Source organism: Prunus mume, linkage group LG1 (assembly GCF_029339155.1).
Source record: "Prunus mume cultivar Tortuosa linkage group LG1, ASM2933915v1, whole genome shotgun sequence".
Lineage (NCBI taxonomy): Eukaryota > Viridiplantae > Streptophyta > Magnoliopsida > Rosales > Rosaceae > Prunus > Prunus mume.
In genome coordinates, this window is record NC_142698.1 from 16,438,088 (window position 1) to 16,458,526 (window position 20,439).

Genomic DNA, 20,439 nt, shown 5'->3' on the forward strand with positions numbered 1-20,439 from the left:
GCTAATTTGGTTAGTGAAAGCCGCTACTTTGACCTATTTCTAAGTGTGATTTGCAACTAAACAAAATAGGAAAATAAAAGTGACCTAATTTGGATTTTTTTAATATACCAATGATCAAGTTCATGTATGGGAAGAGATCAAAAACAGCTCAACTATGTATAGCAATTGACCATCGCCATATTTAATTCAAATCCAGTTTTTCCTTAAAAGAAAATAGAATAATTAATTTGTGATCTTAAAGAATAAACATGAAAGATTATGTCTTGTGATCAGTTGCGTGTTTCTTTGTGCACGTGATGAATGTTGTCGACACATGAGGGTATACAATCAGGTACAGATAAGATTAATGTTTTGATTGTTATAAACACAATAAGACATGTACCAATCAAGGATAGTTAAGGTTCTTTAAACAAGGCACGTTATAAGCGTTATAGACACGAAATTGCATACAACCGAAAATAGCTAAAATTAAAGGGCAAATGAATGAATATTTGATTCGATAGGAGCATGAGCCCATTGAAAGCCCAAGAAAAAAGCCTGACGGCCGTACATGCAAATAATGGAAATCGTATGGGGGGTAATACAACTACATGTGACATTCCACAAAATCCAAAAAGACATTACATTACAAAGAAAGGAAAAAATAAAGAAAAAAAAGGGAAAAAAATCCACACAAGAAATGCATAGAAATTTGTCTATGTAAGGCTTCTGGGATTCTACAATATACAAACAAGCCAGCTCATATGATCTGACTCATTTGTGTAATGATGCAAGTGGGGCCCACATTTCACAGTCCACCAAGTGCTATAGTACGCCGCGCGCACATGACTAACAATCCAAAGATCCGAAAAAGGACCCGGAAATAAAAAAGCCATGGAAGGTGTGGACGGAAATGGAAATAGAATAGTGGGATGTAAACTGTAAAGCGACCCGAGTGATTGAGAGCGGTGTAAAATGACCAAATCACCCCTCGAGCAAATGCCAAATTTGCACCAAGGTCCAAGCGCAATCTAGAAGGTTCCAATTCCAATGGCCAAATTACAGAAGGACCACTTGCTATTGGTCGCTAGGAAGGAACGGGAGCGTAGGGTAGCTCTAGCTCGTGATGCACCGACGTCGTAATGCTACCAAAATATAAAATGGGAGAAAGAAAGGCCACTTTGTTGTTTGTTTGCTGTTGGGCCCATGTTCCTCCGTCCGTCAATTCACTCCTTGGGCCCTTCTAATGTGAAAAAATTTAGGAAACTCTTTTCCTTTTTTTTCCCCCCCTATCGGTGAGACGGGGAATCGAATCTGAACCATCTTTTAATTCAGAAAATTATCATTTTGGAGCCTGCTTTTTTACGCCGAGTTTGAATCTTTCTCTTAGTAAATTAGATTAATTTATATTAATTTAGACTATCACTTGTATTTAAAAAATTTATCTTTCCTTTGTCGGCTCTAGCATAGTGGTTGGTATCGTGCGATTTCGATGGGCTATGTCCTTCTGGGCTCGTACAAATTTGAAGTAATGCTACAAAGAGGCTGGCCCATCTATCCTTACCTAGTCGGCTCTCCATTTATTTATGTGATGTGGTAACTGGTATGTATGATGTATCCATCATCTGATGGTAACGGGCCCCCTCACATACATGCATCTTAATCTTAGCTAAAACCAAACCCATGCTTGGTATGATGGCGATGATGACGGATAGATCAAGGGTTGGGGTGGGTGGGGCCTTGGAAGTTATGTGATCATAGTGATGTGCTATGCATGTCCATATCCATGCATGCATGCTAACATTCACATCGGCCCTTCATCCTCTTTTTATGTAGGGAAAATACTCTCAAATGTCATTATTACCCTATAACCGCATTACATGTTTTTTTTTTCCTTCGGTTTTTTAAAGTAGATATTGTGAAGCCAACGAGATCCCCTTTGATTCTACACGTAAATTGTTCTACACTTTCACGCGGAAATTGTGAATCCCTTTTGCTTTTTATACGTTTGGAGAAGAGCTGTTTAAGGATGACATGATGGAGGAGGACAAGGTCATGAATCAAAAAACATTTGAGCTAAAGCATCAAGAACTTGAGGAGATTGTTGAGAAATTATACTAGTGGTTGCACGCGTCTTTTGATAGTGAGAAGGAAGTTGTGGAGATGATGATGCAGGTGAATAATCTCTCAGCAAACATAGATGAACTCTAGAAAATGAATCGCTATATTGAGAGAGAATTACCATGTTCTCCACAACATGGAGGATCCCATGAAATCAGAACAACTTTCAGATTTTGGAATTTCAATTCATTGGAAGCTCACTGACCTTGTTCGTGCTCCACCAAAGTATGATGTTTACCGTTATTTACATTATAATAAAAATGGTTACAAATAACAATAAACATCTTGCTTCGACCGCTTATTTTTTTTCTCTAATTGTTATTTGGCCCAAAATGCCCACATGGAGCATGAATAAGGTAAATAGACTTCCAAGAAACAACTGGAACACAACTCTTGACCATCTATATTGCAAGATGTGTCGTTTATACAGTCTAATTATTTCGATAATAAACAATACTAGATAATTTTGATATGACATAAATGAAGTATTAATACTCACTTGATATGGTTGATTATGTCGATTTACTACCATAATAATGATATTTTAGATTTTTGTTACTATGATAGTGGTATTTGAGATAATTTTCCTTTTATTTATCTATTTTATTTGTTTTTATTTTTAGCGTGGGGAGGAGCAAATGACATTGGTCAACCAAAGAATGATAGAATTGAAAAAACCAATTTAAAAGAACAAAAAGAGAAAAGAAGAGAGAGAGCTTCATTCTTTATTTGCCCTTTTAGCTGCTTGTTGGGGGTATTAGCCACTTCTCTTCTCGCGCTCTTCCTCATTGAGCGAGAAAGAGAAACACAACAACACAATACACACAGAAACAACAAAAAACACCAAAATTTCCATTTCCAATTCATCAAACGTCACGCAGACCCAACCCTCATCAACCCTCTCTCTATATTCTCTTCCACATTCACCTCCATTCGCTCACTCTTTGCTCAAAACCCTAGCTTCCCTCTTACCTCTTCCAATCGTCAATCGTCAATCGTCAATCGTCTCCGACCACCCCAAGATTCAGGCTTGGCAGCAGCGCCGATGAAATTTCTCTGTTTTTGATTTTGGGTTAGGGTTTTTTCGATGCTATCTCTCCCCTGACAACTCCATCGCTGGTTCGCTTTCGAAGGTTAGCTCTCCTGTCAAATTTCTTCATTTCGCGTTCATCAAGTTTCCCTTTTCAGTTATGCTTATAATCACGCCCTTTGTATTGGGCTTTCTTGTTTTACACGGAAGAAACGATTCGTATTGTTTTATATTTACATGACTTGCTCTGGGAATATTTGGCTTATTACTTTATTTGTATATTTATTATTGCGTGATGGCCATGCTTAGGGTTAGGGCATTTAGGCAAATGGAAGTGCCGGCTGGCAATCTGGACTCGTTTAGAGCTGCTTCGGGAAATAGTATTTCTAGAAGATATGGAATGTTATCCGCTTCCAATATCATTCAGGCACCACTTTCTGCCTTGTTGGAGTACTCGGGTCTTCTCCGTGGCCGCTCTAATCACCAAGAAGCTGAATCTTTAATTAACGGCCGTAGCGCTGCTGCTTTCCGGGATCACCATCATAGTCAGCTGGACCAATCTCCAACCACAAGCAACGACGGGGAGGTTTCCATTAGGATAATTGGTGCAGGGGAGCAGGAGCATGACAGGGAAGGCCCAGGGTTAGTAGTTGGACAGTTGAGGGAAGTTACTGTTCCCCCAAATGAGGTTTCTGCACCACCAATGGCAGGGGTGGCGTCTGTGTCATTGACAACAGAGGAGGGTCAGACAGATGGCAGAACAGATCGTAGTTCGGGAGAGGGCATGCCCCAATCGTTAAATGGAAGTGCTGATGGAGAAGGAGTTGATGGAGCTGGGTCTAATGGCAGAGATTCTTCTTACCAGAGATATGACATTCAGCAGGCTGCTAGGTGGATTGAGCAGGTCCTTCCCTTTTCTTTGCTTCTATTGGTTGTCTTCATCCGCCAGCATTTGCAGGGTATGAGTCTTGCCAACTTTAGATTATGCTTTTCTATTGCAAAAGGTTGATGTTTACTTGTAGTTAGACATCTGTTTAGTTATATCTGTCTTCATCAGTGATAACCTTTTCAGGTCTGGTATCTATCTGGGAACCTAACAGGAATTGATTTTACTTTTTGTATCGAATTTGTTCTTACTAGCAACTAAATGAGTGTACTTGCATTTGTACAATAATGGTTTTCAGTTACAACGAGCTAAGGCATATTTAAATGAGTGACTACTTTTCATTCTGCAATGACTACAGGTTTCTTTGTTACAATTTGGATTGCTGCTGTTATGTTCAAGTCAAATGATATTCTAAGGAAACAGACAGCTTTGAAGGTATTGGTAATATGCATGTCTTAATAGCTTTTTCAACTTTCAACAGTTGCTCTTGTGTTTTTTGTTTATTAAGAGTAGATGTGGTTGGTGGCTGCAGGGAGAGAGGAAAGTCGCAGTTCTAATCGGCATCTCTCTTGCATTTGCATTGCACGTGGTTGGTGTTTACTGGTGGTATCAGAATGATGATCTGTTGTACCCATTAATTATGCTTCCTCCTAAACTTATACCACCATTTTGGCACGCTGTTTTCATCATCATGGTGAATGGTAATTTCCTTTTGTACCAAGCTGTTATTGTCCCTGTTCTTTTCAAATTTTATATTTTATATTTTCATGTTGCAAATAATTATCTTATGTGATAATTTCTTCTTAAACAACTTGCATTCGATGACATTGTTCATAGGATAGCAATGAAAAAGTGTTAAGACCTTAGCATTTAGGTTTTGTATCTTATAAGGATTTCAAATATCATCTAGGAAAGTTATTGTTTTCATCTACAGTGTGAAACTTTTACGGTGCACTTGTAATTAACCTTTTAGCTTTTGTTGGCACAGATATCTTTTATTCATTGTCAAAGGCAGAAAACACAAATCTACTCTTAGCCTTGCATTTTACTTGCCTTATGTGTGGTAAAGCTTAATTGTAGTGAAAGCATTTTTTAATGCTCTGCAAATTTTTTATTTTATTTTAAAAAAAACCTCTCCACACGTGTCTCTTCATGAAGGGTTTAGTAAGAAGACTGTTATTGTTCCTAGATGCTTCTTCATTCCTATTTCTGTGTGTTAAGCTTCTGTTAGTTAATTTTAGTGCCTTGTGATGGTAACTTCAAATTGGTTACTTTCAGACACCCTGGTCCGGCAGGCAGCAATGGTGCTCAAGTGCATTCTATTAATATACTACAAAAACAGCAGAGGCCGAAACTATCGTAAGCAGGTGAGGTAATAAGTAGTTAAGCAAAAGTAGATTTGGGTAAATTTCAGGCTGTTGTAATTAAGGGACAATTTCATATAATTGACGGTTTTCTCCCATCCATTTTTCCCATGATCTCTTGACTGAAGAAGTGCCTATTTTCTAGGGTCAAATGCTTACTCTGCTTGAGTATTTACTGCTCTTGTACCGTGCCTTGTTGCCAACACCAGTGTGGTATCGTTTCTTCTTGAACAAAGAATATGGGAGTCTCTTTTCATCACTAATGACGGGGTTATATTTGACTTTCAAGCTCACATCTGTTGTTGAGAAGGTAAGAATTAATGTTAATATAGTTTATGCTCCTGATATCTCCGAAGTTTTCTCACCTCTTCATTAGTAATGTCTTCCAGAAAGATTGTTTCTCACTTGTTATTACTTTTTTTTTGCTCTCCTTTTTCACGTTGTGGTTAGGTGCAATCCTTCTTTGCTGCATTGAAGGCATTGTCACGTAAAGAGGTGCACTATGGGGCATATGCAACATCGGAACAGGTAAACTGGTATCTTTTTTCTGCCCAATTGAATTTGCCATGCAATTGAATGGACTGCATGATGTTATGGGTCCAATCTCTACATGCAAGTTGGTGGTACTTTTCCAGTAGGATATTCGTTGGTGGTATATAATCATAACTCTTCTTTAAACCTGCTGAATGGACTGCTTGAAGTAGAGCTAGTGTATACCACTAATATGGAACTAAAACTTTTGCCTTGGATTTTTAAGATATATGTGTTTCATTTTGGTAGTTTTGATCCCTTCATGGAAGAGCTGGTGGTTCATTCATTTTAAGTTTTCGGTTGTTTGATGCAGGTCAATGCAGCTGGCGATCTTTGTGCTATTTGCCAGGAGAAGATGCACGCTCCTATCCTACTTCGATGTAAACACATCTTTTGTGAGGACTGCGTATCAGAGTGGTTAGTTTACTTCTGTTGTTTAGATTTTGTTTTTATATATATTGCATTTCATAACTTTTTCAGCTAATTTCCTAGTTACATTTTGTCTTTGTTGAAACTGTTTACCTATGCTACCAATCATCTTGTAATGCAAGTTTCACACTGTGATAACCTCTTTCAGAAACAGAGTAGACTTTTGATTTCTTGTTCATGATGATTTACTTGTTAAAAGCTTAGCACATTGTTAGTATTATAGGTTTGAGTTGTTAAAATTAGTTTGAATTTCCATGGAACGGGATCATATTGCGAGTAATACCCCGAAGAATTGATGAACAACCATTCAATCGCTTTGGTTACTGTACCCGTTTTGGCTGCTGACATACTTACGGTTTTTTCAGGTTTGAGAGAGAACGGACGTGCCCATTGTGCAGAGCTTTGGTAAAACCTGCAGATCTTAGATCATTCGGCGATGGATCAACGAGTTTGTTTTTCCAGCTGTTCTGAAATCGTCTACTGTAAAAACGGGGAGTTTTCTGCTTCGGAGTTCCAAATCTTGTTCAAAGCAGCCATCTCCTGAACCCTGATCCTTATAACTATACAACACTGGTATATTTGATTGTATTTTTGCTCTGCCTTGTTCATGGGTTGCCCTTTGAAAGAAAAACAATTGTTGGGTATAACTGAACTGGGTACTGTTCATACGTCCTTTCGAGAAAAAGTCAAATGTATGTAATGCGCCAATTAAGCAACATAGTTCTTTTGATAACCATATACAACTGTCTATTTGCCATGAATGAAAGTTTCCCTCGCCCCTCCCCCCTTCCTTCACAGCATTTTCCAATATTGTTTTCCTTCTAAATTATTCTCTTATATATTGTTTGTTTTCATGGGTTGGCAAATGACAATTATAGAATGTAGAATCTAATCTTCTCCCAGGCTTTGCTTTCTTCGAATGTTGCTCATATGGCCTTATGTCCACCACAAATCGATGAAGCAAGGCCAACTACCTTCTATTTTTGCACCTCTAACTTCAGAAATTGCCCTCACGAAATGTATATATAAAATGATTCACCCAATCCTTCAAACCCCATGAATCTCTCTCCCTGAATGCAAGAACTGCATTAACAATTAACATTGATTGATTATATTAGCTTTCTTGGAGAGTTCTTGACAAGCTTTGATCCACACAGTGATGGTGAAGGGAGGGAGGTACATGCACAATTGGGTCGAAGTCGCACCGCCGCTAATGATCTCCCATGAAAAATGTTCAAATTCTCCAAAATTGGAGACTATTGTTGAAGAGGGATCCGAGAGCTTTGAGATTCTGCCGAAACGAGTGGTGTTTCTCCTTCCAGTATTTCTTTCTTTTATTTCTTACCTTATATTGTATCGACAAATCGCTTGATGCATTTATGTGGGGAAGTTTCCACATGTGAAATAGATTGGCAGATTAGAATGTGAGGCGCTTTGATCACCTTCTGAGATGTTATAATACTTTTGCAAAAAAAGAAAGAAACCTGAATTTAATTGTTTCCAAATTTTCATCTCTCTTTCTTGCTCTCATAGTTGGGGACTAAATGCATGCATGAAATCTGATGCAATTGAATGTTGAGAGGAAATAACTAATCATGTAGTTTGTTCACTGTATTTCTTTATGTAAAATATTAAGGAAAACCCGCAATATATTAATAAGAAGAAACAGAAGGAAATATTACCCTGTCTTTCTTGTTCAGATGGCACGAAGACATTTATTTTATTTTATTTTAAAGCATGCATTCTGATTCTTTTGTCATCATTCATTTCTCTGTTTGTGGTGTGTCATGTGTGATGTCGTGAAGGGATGTCCGCGACAAGTGATTGGATTTAAGTTAATAAAGAATGGAACAAAAGATTTTGGTTTAAATAATTGCAGCACATGAGAAGTTGAAAAACCGCACAGGTTTGACCGACAGAGAATAAATGTGTCGTAAGAACTGACAATATTATTCAGAACAAATCAATACAAATCAAATAAGAAATCTGAAAACTCAGGAACAAAAATGGTGCACCGATTGTACAAGGCAGACAATGGACAATATTTGATCTTGTACTAAGAGGTGCACAGGGCACTAGTAGAAACAACCCAACCTCAAACGGAATATTACATCCACAAATAATATTGTAATTGGAAGAAGAATACCCCCTTCCACCCTCCTCTTCTTCCTCCTCTCCAAGAGAAAAAGGAAGAACAAAAAATAACAAATGCTACTCTAAATCTTTAATGAAAACGAACAACGTTGCTTATGCAGAAGCTCGAGGTCTTTTCGTATCTTCTGCTACAGAAGGTGTTTTCGGAGAAGCTTCTGCTGTAGGAGGTGTTTTAGGGTCAGCTTCTGCTACAGAAGGTGATTTAGTAGCTGCTTCTGCTATAGGAGGTGTTTTAGTAGCAGCTTCTGCTGAAGAAGATGTTTTAGTATCTTCTCTATTAGGACCTGAGACATTGGAACTTGGTGTGGCCTCATTTGCAGAAACATCTTTATTTTCTTGTGGCTTGGTGAGGAGAGGTGATATTTCTTCAGTAACTGGTGCGGTTACAGGTGAAGGGTCCTCCGGAGGCGGGGAAGGAGGTGTTGAGGGCGGGGAAATGGAAAGCATCCTGGAGACCCCGGTGGAGCTGGTTAAGGGGTAAACTTCTGTAACTTCTTCATCATCTAAATACACAACATCCTGCATTGTGAGCTGGTGATATTCAACAATTTCCCTTAGGAACCGATTCTCGCGAGCATAAACTGAATTCTCATTCGCTAAGCGTGACTTCTCCGCCAGCAGTGTCTCCAGTTGAAGGCGGATCTGATATCATCACATATATAATAATGTTAGAAACAAAGAAGTTTTAAGCACTCAACTGGAGATACATAGATGTGCAAGCATTTGCCTATCGGCTAACAGAAATTATACACAACATGAGAAACAAAGAAGCAGAGAATGCAGTATCCTGCATTAGGAACTTTGACACAGCACAATGAAAACTGACAAGAAAAGCAGGAGACATACCAAGTCGTCATCTGCTCGGTGGTTTCCCTTGTCACGATTCTCGCGATGGCGTTTATTTTCTTCTTCTAGTTGAGAACATCGTTCCTTTGCAAAAGCCAAATCTGCTTTAACAGTTTTCAGCTCCCGAAGAAGTAATTTTGCTTTGGCAGCTGTTGCCATTGCAACCTGTGATCCAAAACAAAGACCATTTATGCATTCCACTGGCTTAAGTGAAGTCTAAATGAATAAACGAAAAATGAGAACAACATTCAAACCCTTCATGAACATATAGATCAACTTTAGAATGATTCAATAACTTCAATCAGATTCATTTAGTCTTTTGATTAGAATATTCTCTACTTCTAACAACACAAACCAGTCACACAATAACATAATTGCCACCTTACGTCGCGTGATGCCTTGAGTTGAGTATCAGGGTTCTTAGGCTGCTGCCCTGAATTGCTCTGGTTCACATAATAAGCTTGTGCCTCAGGATGGTCTCCCCTTCGTTTAATTTGCAGTTTGATGTCGGCAGTCTTGTTCTCCACCATCGTACGACCTTCCTGAAAGCCATAAACTGCATTGTGAATAAAATTCTTCCTAAATTACTGAATTTGACATATCAAAAGCAAGGAAGTTTTAGCAACCTCAAAAGCCTTCTCGAAAGTGTCACCAAGCTGATTGAGGGAAGTTGTGATTCTGTCCAAGCCCTTGCGGATTGCAGGATTTTCCATTCTTACAGAGTTGTCAGATGACAGATGGGGTTGTTGGAACTGTCTCCAAAAGTTAAACACACCAAAATATTACACAACAAAGCTCAGAAAATTCCGATCAAAAGTTGTCTGTGCATGAAATGATATTTGTATATGGTGCGTCAGAAAGAAACTTGAAGAAAGCCCATTTCAATATTGCAAACAAAGATCAAGTTGGAGTTCACCTGGGTGCCAGTGGAGGCATTGGAGGACTGTGAGCTGACGCCTCCAAGCATATCATCTTGCACAAACTCACCATCCTCATCAAGAATGGCTTTAGCTTTGCGAGCCAGAACACCCCAAAACCCAGATTTTGTGGCCGATTCATCATATGCAGAAAAATCCTGCATTATTTATAAGGCTTGATCAAAATCATTTCTTACCACACAAATTAAGAACAGGGTCACAAACCATTGCAAATAAAACCAACCCAGTAATAAGCAGATCAGATCAGAGAAACAGAGGAGCTATTACGAAATTTATAAAAAAGTAACAGCAAGATCCAGAATTGTCCGAGTGATCAGAAAAAGGAAACCTTGGATCGGTTGTTGTTGCGCTCAGCGGAGAGAGCGGAAGCACGAATGGCCTGAGCAGCGAGAGACGAAGAACCAGAGAAAGAAGACGAAGATTGCAAAATGGAAGCAGAATTGTCATCAGGTGGGCGATGGATAATCTCCTCCTTGAAAGTTGACGCTCTCGACATCCCCTGCCTTCTTCTGTACGCCATTTTTTTCACTGCAGAGCTTTCTTTCCTTTCTTATTGAGATAAAATGAATTTCCCTTTCGCCGATCGTCACCACCGCGATGACAACGACTACGACGAAGGAGGAGGAGGAAGAAGAGGAAGGGTACTTTAAGAGTTTTTTGGTTGGTTTTTAATTTTTTTTTTGGTTCTGGTGGCGGATGGCTTTGTGGCCAAACTAACTAACTCTTCCGCCTTTTCTTCTGAAGGCAAATAAAAAACCGAAATATGAAATGAATGAATGTTATGCCGCAAACACACAAACCAGAAACAGAAAAATAATAGCAAACACCTCTCTCCCTATATATAATACATTGCCTATATGCCTTCTGTTTCAACACCTGTTCTCTTTCTTTGCCTTTGGATTTTCATTTCCATAACCATCCATCCAACTAAGGCACATACGTTAACTACACAAAACAAATTTAATAATTTCAATTTGGATTTGGATTTTACTACAATACGAATGCGGGTTCTCATTTAACGAGAAAGCTGTTAGATTGACAGATTCACGTTTCTCTGTTAGGGTATGAATTAATCACAATGTGAATGCTGTTGTTGTAATGTGCTGTTGTTGTTGTTGTGGGACAACTTGTAAAAGGACTTCATCATCCAACTGGACCCTCTGGGAACTAGCTGTTGTGACGTGTGAGCCATTTTGTATAATTATCTTATTGCTTTAGGAGCAAGTAACTATGTTCGTATGCCACCCCAGTCTCTTTATAATGTGATTGCTTGGTATGACATTGACCGGTCAAGCTCTCAAGCACATGAATCTTTTTTTTTTCTTCAATAAATTTTTGAGCCAATTAGCACTTCCAAGAGAATGATCTTGAACAATTTTTGAGTTACACATTTGGACTTTCTGTATGACATTTTAACAACGGATTTAAGTAGAGGAAGGTCAAATATTTCTTTTGTTTTAGAACTTCGGTCGTTTTCTTACAGCTGAAGAGCTAAATCAGTGTACTGAGTATCCATTGAAGGCTGGTTTTGATAATCACTATAAGGCTTTCTCATCTCCAAATGGCGGGTACAGGTTGAAGTTCTCTGATGACTATTTTTATCAGGCAAGATCAGCTCAGCACCTGAACCTTTCTGCAAGAATCTATCTTGTCCCGAAGAATTTATCTTACCAAGTCGGGCTCTCAAATATGGCAGATCAAATGTGAACTGGCGAACCAGTGGCCTGGCTTGGTCTGTTTTTGACACTTGGCTTGTCTCAGCTTTGGTTTGATCACAATCTCCTCTCGAATGAAACGAACTCAATTTGTTCTTAGTTCGACTAAAACTTGAAAATCCCAAGTTTCTCAACCTTGGTTCCAACAAATTTGACTGAGAAGAATCTGAAGGTGGCTCCAATGATTGTGTTTGATTAACCGACTTCCATTGGGGTGGCTCCAATGATTGTGTTTGATTAACCGACTTCCATTGGTTCAGTATAAGTGGTGTTGAGTTGCTGCCAATGTTTTTGAACCCAGAAACTGAGCAACTGTTGTCTGCAGCATGAGTTTTCAAGGAATAAGAATCCAACTGAATCTCATTTCTTCTGTTCTGATGAAATTCACTGGACTGAATTTTCCCTCCAAAAGTACCATGTGAGTTCTTTCTGTCACTACTGGATGCCACTGCAACTTTGCCACTTTGGATGCCAATTTCACCACCTAAAGATCCCTTTTCTCTTTTATCAGCATCCCATGAATGGAAACTGTCACCAGTGCTCTTCATGACAGAAGGATGCCCATGAAGGTTGCCCTGGAAGTTTTGAGATTGTGATGAAGCAAATATATCACTCAGAGTACTAGGTGCCCACTGGGTAAAGGTAGATGCCAAAGGAATCTGACTTTTTTGCAACTGGAAAGATCCAAGTAACTTCTTTCTGGCAATCTTCTGAGCTGTTGGTCCCAAGTCCTTAACAAACAACATCAAGCTTTCAGTGTAACCAATATCCTGCTGATTCGCCTACACAGAAAATTGACTGTTCTCATGGTAGTTTTTGTGACATCAATCAATGAAACATAAATGAAAAACTACATTAGTTTTCTTAGCCTTGCAGGAAATTTGGCATCAAGTTATCGAGGACCAACGAGATGTACATGTAGAACAAAAACACAAGAAAAGAAGGCTTACATGCTCAAGTTGTTTTAAATTACTAGATAGTGTCAAACCAGTTGACTCATTCTCATCGACGTAGGATGTCCAAGGTCTATATGTACAGCGTGGATCTGCTTCAAAAGATCTAGATCTTCTATCATCTTGAGTACCTATTATTAACAAACACAAAAGTCCAAATTCTGACTGTAAAAATAGAGAGGAAAGATCTAGATTTCATGATAAATTTGAATTCAGATTTCTATCATGGAAAACACAAAATTATAAGTAAACATAAAATCTAGTTCATAAACCATTTGTCATTTACATAACTCAGTGTGCTAGAAGTTTGAACTTTTGATGGCTTTAGAATTACAAAATTAACATAAAACGTAACATATCTTTTACTTCTTACCAGAAAGAACTCTGTGCTCTCTTGCATCAAAAGTGCCAGAGCACCCTGTCTTTACTTGACATCTTCTGACATTTGATGAACCACTAAGTGAGCATGAAATAGCTTTAGAAAATTCAGCTATCTTCATGCTATGGGATTTCATGTTTGTAGCAATTTTAAGATATGAACTAGAAGCTGACCTCCCAGCTTCTCCTCGCGCCCTCCTACCACTTCTTTGTCTTGTCTCTGAGAATTCTAATTCAAATTTCTCAGGATAGGTTTCCAAAACATAAAATACCTTCTTAGTTAGCTCATGTATGGCACGAGCCTGTAAAAACCAAGAGGTTTCATTCAGTTCATGGATTATATTTAGATTTTCTAGTTGAAGAATTCAGATTAAACTTTCCAAAAGTTTTCAGAAGATTGAATTAGCATACCTGTCTAAAAAATATGGTAGCTGTAGAATTAAAATGCATTGCATTTTCTGTTATTAGAAATGCATCATGCTGCAAACAGTTCATTAATTGTAATCAGATGTCGCAGTAGATGATATATAAATAGCAAACAGTCTAAACAGCCAAAGACAGCTTTATAACTAGCGGAATCACGAACAGATCATACTCTAGTTTGCATATGTTATGTGAGAAAAAGAATAACTGCTTTCCGAATATTAGAAATTTAAGATTATCTGGCATGCAAGGACATTTTAAATAGTTTATACCAGCAATATCTGAAATTGGATAAGTCTGAATTTTCCATTATAGTGCATACAGAGTAAAATGAGACAAAAATGCCTTAGTGAGCAGAAAATTAAATAACAGAGTCTGAAATATTATGAATCTTACATTACTATTATTTTGAGTTCAATTAGAGGAGGCAATTAATAAGCCATTTGTCCTCAAGTTGAGACAAAATTAAACAAAGAATGCTTTGGTGAGGTATTGCCATTGGGAGATTTATGGTTAAAAAACAAACTACAGTGAAAGCAGAACTAATTTTTGAGAAAGGAGCATACCTCAAATTGTTCAAGATTTCTATACATTCCTTCATGAAGTTTAGCCCTCATGGTCCCAAAATCCATAGGCTCTTCGATGATTTCATAGTAACCCTCAACCTTATAAAAGAGCAGGAAAATTTAAAACCATGACTGAGAAAAGAAAAAGAACACATTCATTATATGAAATGACAAAGTAGCAAGGAGATTTGCACCTCATTTGGGTTAACTGGTTCCGCAAATATTTCATAGGTATCTCTCCTGTAATTTTTGGAAAATATGTATCAACATAATGAAGAAATTTCCTAATAACTATGTAAAATATAGATGTAACCACAAATAATTCATGCTTAAGATGAATTCATCAAAAGAGTACTCGACAGTTTTTTGAATTGTTGCAGTTTTAGATACACATAATTCATTGTGAAGAGTGTTACAATAAAATGGGAAGAGCACCCACCTCTGTAATATGTCAAGGATAAGCTCAAGTATGCGTTTTTCCGGCAACTGCAGTGAAGATTCAGTGGATGGTTGATCTAATACAAGCATTAAGTTAGAATGTGTAAAATCATAAAGCAGCCGATGTACAATGAGACTTCTCAATCAAGAAATGAGGCTAACCAGTAGAGGCAGCATGAACTCCAGGCTTAAGATCTTTACCCCGCACAACCTGTTGATCTGAAAGAAAAACAAATAGACTACAGATAACAACAGCAGCAGCAAAGTCATTGAAATAGCAGAGAACGTGATTATGCAGAAAAAGGGCTCACCACTATTAGTTTGGTGATCTTCAGGGCTGGTTTCTTCTCGAACCTGCATGACAGTACAGACGTTAAATTGGTATTGGAAATTACTCAGCTCAAACAACATAATGAGGAACTGGTGACTTGATATGATTACAAAAACCCCTTATATACAAATATAATGTCACTTTTAGCCCACAACACTCCATTTATTTGGAGAACATAGGAGTTTAAGTGATATAAATTGCAATGGGAGAAAGAAAAGAAAAATAACTTTCCTGGTTTGATGGGGATGAAGTTGTTGTGGCAGCAACTTCTCGAACAGGTCCGAGGTTGCTCTTCTTTCTGGCCCTTGTTCTGGAAGCTGGCCCCTCACCGTTACCCAAGTTGCGCTTCATTCTCTGTGCACTAAAATTACGAGCTGTAGCTGTAGCAGCAGTGCCAGTAGTACTTGTACCAGTGATGCTCAGGAGTCTTGGCCGCTGAGCCTTACAGGATTCCAAAGCAGATATTCTTGGGCTCCTTCTGTGCCCCTCCACCTTCCATTTTGACTTGTCTAATTTTCTACTACACACAGTTCATGACAACAAAAAGTGAAAACCACACATTGTTAAAGTTGAGAACTTTCAAACATACTCTCACATTTCTGTACATATGAACAAAAACCCACCTAGACATTTTTACAAACAATGTCTTAGCTTGCCTTTGTTGGGGTTTTGACCAGCTGATTTCTATGGCTCTAAAGCTTTATATATATATATATATATATATATATATATATAGAGAGAGAGAGAGAGAGAGAGAGAGAGAGAGAGAGAGGCTGATGAATAATGCAGTGAAGAATGTGATCAAGGGGTTACAAATTACAATATGGGGAGATCAGAATCATGAGACAGAGCTTTGCCAAAGGGTGGTTGTTTCTTTGTATGAGAGATGTGAATATCCCAGATGAGGTAAAAACGTTAAACCCAATATTTGTTCTTCCATTTGGTGCTTATTTTATTCCATTCATGGCTCCTCTCAGCTATAAAAAAAACCATTAATATTTTCATGATCTTCTTGTAATGCAATAATAACTGAAGAGAGGGAGGAAGAGCATTCAATTCAGTCAGAGGAAGAATTGGAAATATGGTCAAATAAGCAATGAGGACTTATACGTGGGAAGGGGTACCATCTGCAGAAGACTCTACAGTCAAAATATGTACAAATCATCATCACACGTTAAGGGCTTGGGCTTCATTTTGGTACCCTGTTTTACCACAGACCTTTTACTAAACCTGCTCTCTTATTTGGACGTTTCACACACAAAAGAGGCAAACAATTCCTCCACATTTCAGGTACAAGTTACCACAACGCGCGTCTCACAGGCCGTGCATCAACACTGTGATATATGGTAAACATAAGTTTTTTGTTTGGCAAAAAAGAAAAAGTATTTTTTATTCAAGTTTTGTTCTCTTTTTTTGGGTTGGGCTGAAATAGAGGGAACTTTTCAATTAGGGAAGTCCAAGGCCAAGTTCTGGTTGCTTTTTTAGGTCAAGATTTGTAGACTCGATGGCCTATAACACTCAATTTTGGGCTGCAAGCCTGTAGCACCCAAAGGGCCTTTTTTTATTTTATTTTTTACCCGTAATGGGTTCCTAGATGTGGGCTTTGAGTCTTGTGCCTCGAGACATGACTCATGTCTCGGCTAGGGAAAAGTAGGTCTAATTATTTTAGATTCTAGTCCATAATCTTTATTAGTGCACCAAACACTGGACATGACACTATTTAAAATAGCGGCTCATAAAAAAGGCTAAAAGTATGCTAGAATCAGTCGCCTACATGTGAAATGACTTTTTGATGTATGTGAGATTTATAATACACGTTAACAAATATCTTTGTTTTAATAGGTGTAAACAAAGAAAAAGGAAGGAGAGACTTTTTTCCTTTACAAAATTGGACTACATAAGCTAAATGATATTTTATTGCACAGTTGGAGTTATATAATTTTTCACAAAAAAGGCTAGGGTTGGGGCCCACTCCCATAAAGGCCGTTGTAGTGAGGTCGAGATTGGATGGCCCAGATGCCCCAAACCGACCTCCTTGGCGACAAAAGCTAGGGCCTAAAGTATAAACGGGGGCCCCATTGTTTGTACGGTGAAGATGATAGTAAGTTATGATTGACGCGCCATATAGTGCTGTGTGGGGTTAGGTAGAATGATCAAATGAGATGGACGGTGGTGATTGGATACGATGTGAGGCGTGCGAGCGCACACACAAAATTCGATTTACAAGTTCATGAACGTCTGTGTCTTCCAACCCTCATCTCCACCCTCCAACGACTGACTGAGTGAGAGTTGAAGAGGTCTTGTCTTGCCCAAAAGTTACGCTATTTCTTCTTCTTCTTCGTCTTCCTTAAGAAATTTCGTTTCACTTATCAGATCGTGGGGGTTTTTGTACAATCTTGAAGCTCAAGACCGAATGATCGGAGCTGTTGAAGTTTTAAGGATCGGAGTAATTTATTTTCAGCTTCCTCTCTCTGGTAATTACTCTAACCCACGAAAGATTTGCTCTTTTTATCTGCTAATATGATTTGTAATTTGGGTTTCTTTATATTCTTTTACAAAGTTATCTACCAATTTGTGCCTAGAATTTGTGTAAACTGCTGTCATTGTGTGGTGGGTGAACAAATTAGTACAGAAATGGGGGTTTCAGATGCAAAGGGCGAGATGTGTATGTGTGCTTTAAGAAGAAAAACTGACAGCTGTTGTTGAAGAAGAAGCTGGATAGTGATATAGTGATGTGTTTACGTATCCATAGCCAAATTTTTATTGGGGATATTGCTGTCTGAGATTAGTATCAGCTCATAATTGGTTTCGTCTACTTTATTCTATGCTTTTGTCTTAAAATGTGAGCTTCAATACCTCAATCTCTGGGGGTTTTCTCTTTATCATTCATGCTTTACAGTTTGTGGAATTTTAAAGTGTGGTGTCCAACTAGTGTTACGTATATTTTTCTCTCTACTGTTGTGCATTGTTCAATCAATTAACCCAATTTTGTAATCGAGTCTGTTAAGTTTTCTTTTTTAGGCGGCCTTTAGAGAGCAGGGTTTAAGTAATTTAAATGTAAACACTTTCTGGTTTGCAGTTTGCTCGGTCATCATCTTGTCCTTGGTCAGCATGTTTTCTTGTAATATCCTCTGTTTTCCAATAGAACTTTGCTTCTCTTTGTTTTTGATGTTGTGCTCTTTTCAGTTTTAGATGGATTCAGTCTCTCAGAGATTCTTGGAAGAATTGCGTCAGTCCACTGTTGACAGCAATGAGGATAGTGGTATGGTAGGTGACCATTCTGTGCAGTCTGCAACATGTGCTCTATGCCAAAGGACTTTTTCCCCCGAGAATGAGGCAACTGGAGATCTTGAAACTATCAGCATGTGTGGGGACTGTAAATTTTTGTACCTTGAAGATCATGGTGCTCCCACACATGATTCTTATCAGGGAACGCCATCTACGAGAAGAAGAGCTAGGAACAGCAGTTCCGAGTCACTTGATAATATTTTCTCACAACAATTCTCACATATGATTAATCTGATGCGGCAAAACCAATCCCCTGGCTCTGGGCTTGAGGATTTTCCTGCAGATGGTGATCCAGCTGCTAGGGTATCTCAACGCACAAGTTCCCGTACTACACCAAGTGGGTCTAGAAGATGGCGGCGGGTACTTTCTGATACTGAAAGTGATGGTTATGATAACGGGGATTCTCTCTATGGGGAAAATGAATCAAATCTGAGTTTTGGTCGGTACAGGGCATTTCATGGTGAGAGTGATGCGATTTCTTTTAGTGCTTATGGAGGGGACTCTGATGCTTCTGTAGACCTACATGGTTTCCTGGATACGGAAACGATTATTCAACCAGATGATGGAAGTGCTTTTGATAGTGATACTGACATTGATCCAATGCATGCTGGTCTTGACCAGTGGAACTCAGATGACACTGAAGAAGAAGAAGAAGAAGAAGAAGATGATGATGATGATGATGATGATGATGAAGAAGGGGATGAAGAAGATGATGAATGGGAAGAAGCTGATGCTGAAATAAACATAGTGGAATCCAGAGAAGCCCCAGGTCGGCTTCGAAATCTTTTAGTTTCGAGTCCAGGTGGAAGTAATGGCTTAGTCAATTGGCGCCAACAGGTATATTCTCCTGAATCTGAGGCTGAGGGTATGATTCGCTGGAGAATGAGGGGAAGGAGTCAAATATATACCCGTAACATCTTTTCTAACACGGAGGAATCAGAGTTGCTGCCTTATGTTGGAAATTCTGGTGATTATCTAGATGCGGGAGGCTTTGAGGAATTGCTCGAGCATCTTGCTGAGGCTGACAGCTTAAGACGAGGAGCACCTCCAGCTTCTGTGTCCTTTGTGAATAGTCTGCCTCGTGTTGCTATTAGTAAGGAACATGAGAAGCATGATGACTTAGCATGTGCAATTTGCAAGGATGTGTTGACAATTGGTACTGAAGTGAATCAGCTTCCCTGCTCTCACCTGTATCACCCTTCCTGTATTTTGCCATGGTTGAGTGCACGGAATACTTGCCCTCTTTGTCGATATGAGCTACCAACTGATGACAGAGACTACGAAGAGGGGAAGCGGAACATTAGTGGTAGAGTGGAGACCCGCAATGCCCAGCAGCAGAATGCAAGTGAGGACAGTTCCTCTGTTGCTTTCAACAGAGCTGAAGAAGATGAAGAGTTTGCTTTCAGTGAAAGGAGAATGGAGCAGAGGTTCCTATCTGATAGGGGGGCAGCAACAACTAATGGCTCTGGTGGAGAAAATAGTCGGGGGAGATGGTTTCTTCTTGCTGCTGCCCCAATTGTGAGTCTCGTGGGCATTGTTCTTGTGCTGTGGTTAGGCAGCCCCCTAATGGAAAGAAGAGGTCTGGCAGGAAACCACAACTTTGCTGGTCAGGCCCAACGCCCAACCCATGTCACTGGCCCCTCACCCAACCCCAGGGAGAACAGAAGCAGGAGATGGTGGTCACTTTTCTGAGGGGTTCTTGAATTGTTGGTAAATATGGATGCTAAGTTTGGTGTTTTTGCTTTCCTGACTATTGTTTTTTCGGCCTGTAGCACATGTTCTGCTGCAGGCATTCAGCAAGAATTTTCCAATTTTTGATGTACAATCATAAGTCAATCTGTCGATTGACTGTACGGTTGCCTGTTTACCTTATATGTGAGCTCAGTATTCTATGTAATTCAGGTTGTTGAGCTCTCCTGTCACCTCGTAGTTTAAACCACTGAGATTTAAGCTTTTAAAAGCGCACAGCCAGTTCACTAATGCTCTTGCCATCGATCGTTCACGAAAGTTCCTGCGTTGATTTCTGACCATTCCACATCATCCCCTGTAAGGCGTGATATGTTGTTTTG

The 20,439-nt window shown here is 39.0% G+C and overlaps 4 protein-coding genes across 5 annotated transcripts; 2 read left to right on the top strand and 2 right to left on the bottom strand.

The window, feature by feature from the left end:
- The first annotated feature begins 2,815 nt into the window (after window positions 1-2,815).
- On the top strand, window positions 2,816-7,135 carry LOC103342604 (RING/U-box superfamily protein). The gene is made up of 9 exons (XM_008246239.3): window positions 2,816-3,233; window positions 3,440-4,089; window positions 4,375-4,451; window positions 4,549-4,717; window positions 5,295-5,383; window positions 5,526-5,690; window positions 5,831-5,908; window positions 6,225-6,328; window positions 6,706-7,135. The coding sequence occupies exons 2-9, from the start codon at window positions 3,459-3,461 to the stop codon at window positions 6,809-6,811; spliced, it is 1,419 nt and encodes a 472-aa protein (XP_008244461.1). The 5' UTR covers window positions 2,816-3,233; window positions 3,440-3,458; the 3' UTR covers window positions 6,812-7,135.
- Window positions 7,136-8,269: 1,134 nt separating this feature from the next.
- On the bottom strand, window positions 8,270-11,313 carry LOC103342596 (heat-inducible transcription repressor). The gene is made up of 6 exons (XM_008246231.3): window positions 10,607-11,313; window positions 10,257-10,415; window positions 9,967-10,092; window positions 9,727-9,882; window positions 9,341-9,505; window positions 8,270-9,136 (listed from the first exon to the last, which is right to left on the bottom strand). Exons 1-6 carry the CDS (start codon window positions 10,796-10,798, stop codon window positions 8,588-8,590), a joined length of 1,347 nt encoding a protein of 448 aa, XP_008244453.2. The 5' UTR covers window positions 10,799-11,313; the 3' UTR covers window positions 8,270-8,587.
- Window positions 11,314-11,707: 394 nt separating this feature from the next.
- LOC148921158 (uncharacterized) lies at window positions 11,708-15,245 on the bottom strand. Of its 2 annotated transcripts, XM_089044109.1 has the most exons (10): window positions 15,063-15,245; window positions 14,914-14,970; window positions 14,753-14,828; window positions 14,508-14,553; window positions 14,314-14,412; window positions 13,736-13,804; window positions 13,499-13,626; window positions 13,320-13,402; window positions 12,944-13,077; window positions 11,708-12,775 (listed from the first exon to the last, which is right to left on the bottom strand). In XM_089044109.1, the coding sequence occupies exons 1-10, from the start codon at window positions 15,160-15,162 to the stop codon at window positions 11,756-11,758; spliced, it is 1,812 nt and encodes a 603-aa protein (XP_088900235.1). In that variant the 5' UTR covers window positions 15,163-15,245; the 3' UTR covers window positions 11,708-11,755. The 2 variants fall into 2 exon arrangements, with proteins under 2 accessions (XP_088900235.1, XP_088900234.1); XM_089044108.1 differs by having other exon boundaries at window positions 13,320-13,626.
- Window positions 15,246-17,264: 2,019 nt separating this feature from the next.
- LOC103342587 (RING/U-box superfamily protein) lies at window positions 17,265-20,267 on the top strand. Its single transcript, XM_008246226.3, has 2 exons — window positions 17,265-17,556; window positions 18,269-20,267. The coding sequence occupies exon 2, from the start codon at window positions 18,275-18,277 to the stop codon at window positions 20,060-20,062; it is 1,788 nt and encodes a 595-aa protein (XP_008244448.2). The 5' UTR covers window positions 17,265-17,556; window positions 18,269-18,274; the 3' UTR covers window positions 20,063-20,267.
- The last annotated feature ends 172 nt before the right edge of the window (window positions 20,268-20,439 follow it).

Coding starts and splice junctions, on each gene's coding strand:
- LOC103342604 (XM_008246239.3), top strand. CDS start 3,459: ATGGAAGTGCCGGCTGGCAATCTGGACTCGTTTAGAGCTGCTTCGGGA. Junction 4,090..4,374: donor CATCCGCCAGCATTTGCAGG/GTATGAGTCTTG, acceptor CAATGACTACAG/GTTTCTTTGTTACAATTTGG. Junction 5,909..6,224: donor CATATGCAACATCGGAACAG/GTAAACTGGTAT, acceptor TGTTTGATGCAG/GTCAATGCAGCTGGCGATCT.
- LOC103342596 (XM_008246231.3), bottom strand. CDS start 10,798: ATGGCGTACAGAAGAAGGCAGGGGATGTCGAGAGCGTCAACTTTCAAG. Junction 10,093..10,256: donor ATGCCTCCACTGGCACCCAG/GTGAACTCCAAC, acceptor TTTTGGAGACAG/TTCCAACAACCCCATCTGTC. Junction 9,506..9,726: donor AACTCAAGGCATCACGCGAC/GTAAGGTGGCAA, acceptor TTTGGATCACAG/GTTGCAATGGCAACAGCTGC.
- LOC148921158 (XM_089044108.1), bottom strand. CDS start 15,162: ATGTTGTTTGAGCTGAGTAATTTCCAATACCAATTTAACGTCTGTACT. Junction 14,554..14,752: donor ATCCTTGACATATTACAGAG/GTGGGTGCTCTT, acceptor CAAAAATTACAG/GAGAGATACCTATGAAATAT. Junction 14,413..14,507: donor AACCAGTTAACCCAAATGAG/GTGCAAATCTCC, acceptor CTCTTTTATAAG/GTTGAGGGTTACTATGAAAT.
- LOC103342587 (XM_008246226.3), top strand. CDS start 18,275: ATGGATTCAGTCTCTCAGAGATTCTTGGAAGAATTGCGTCAGTCCACT.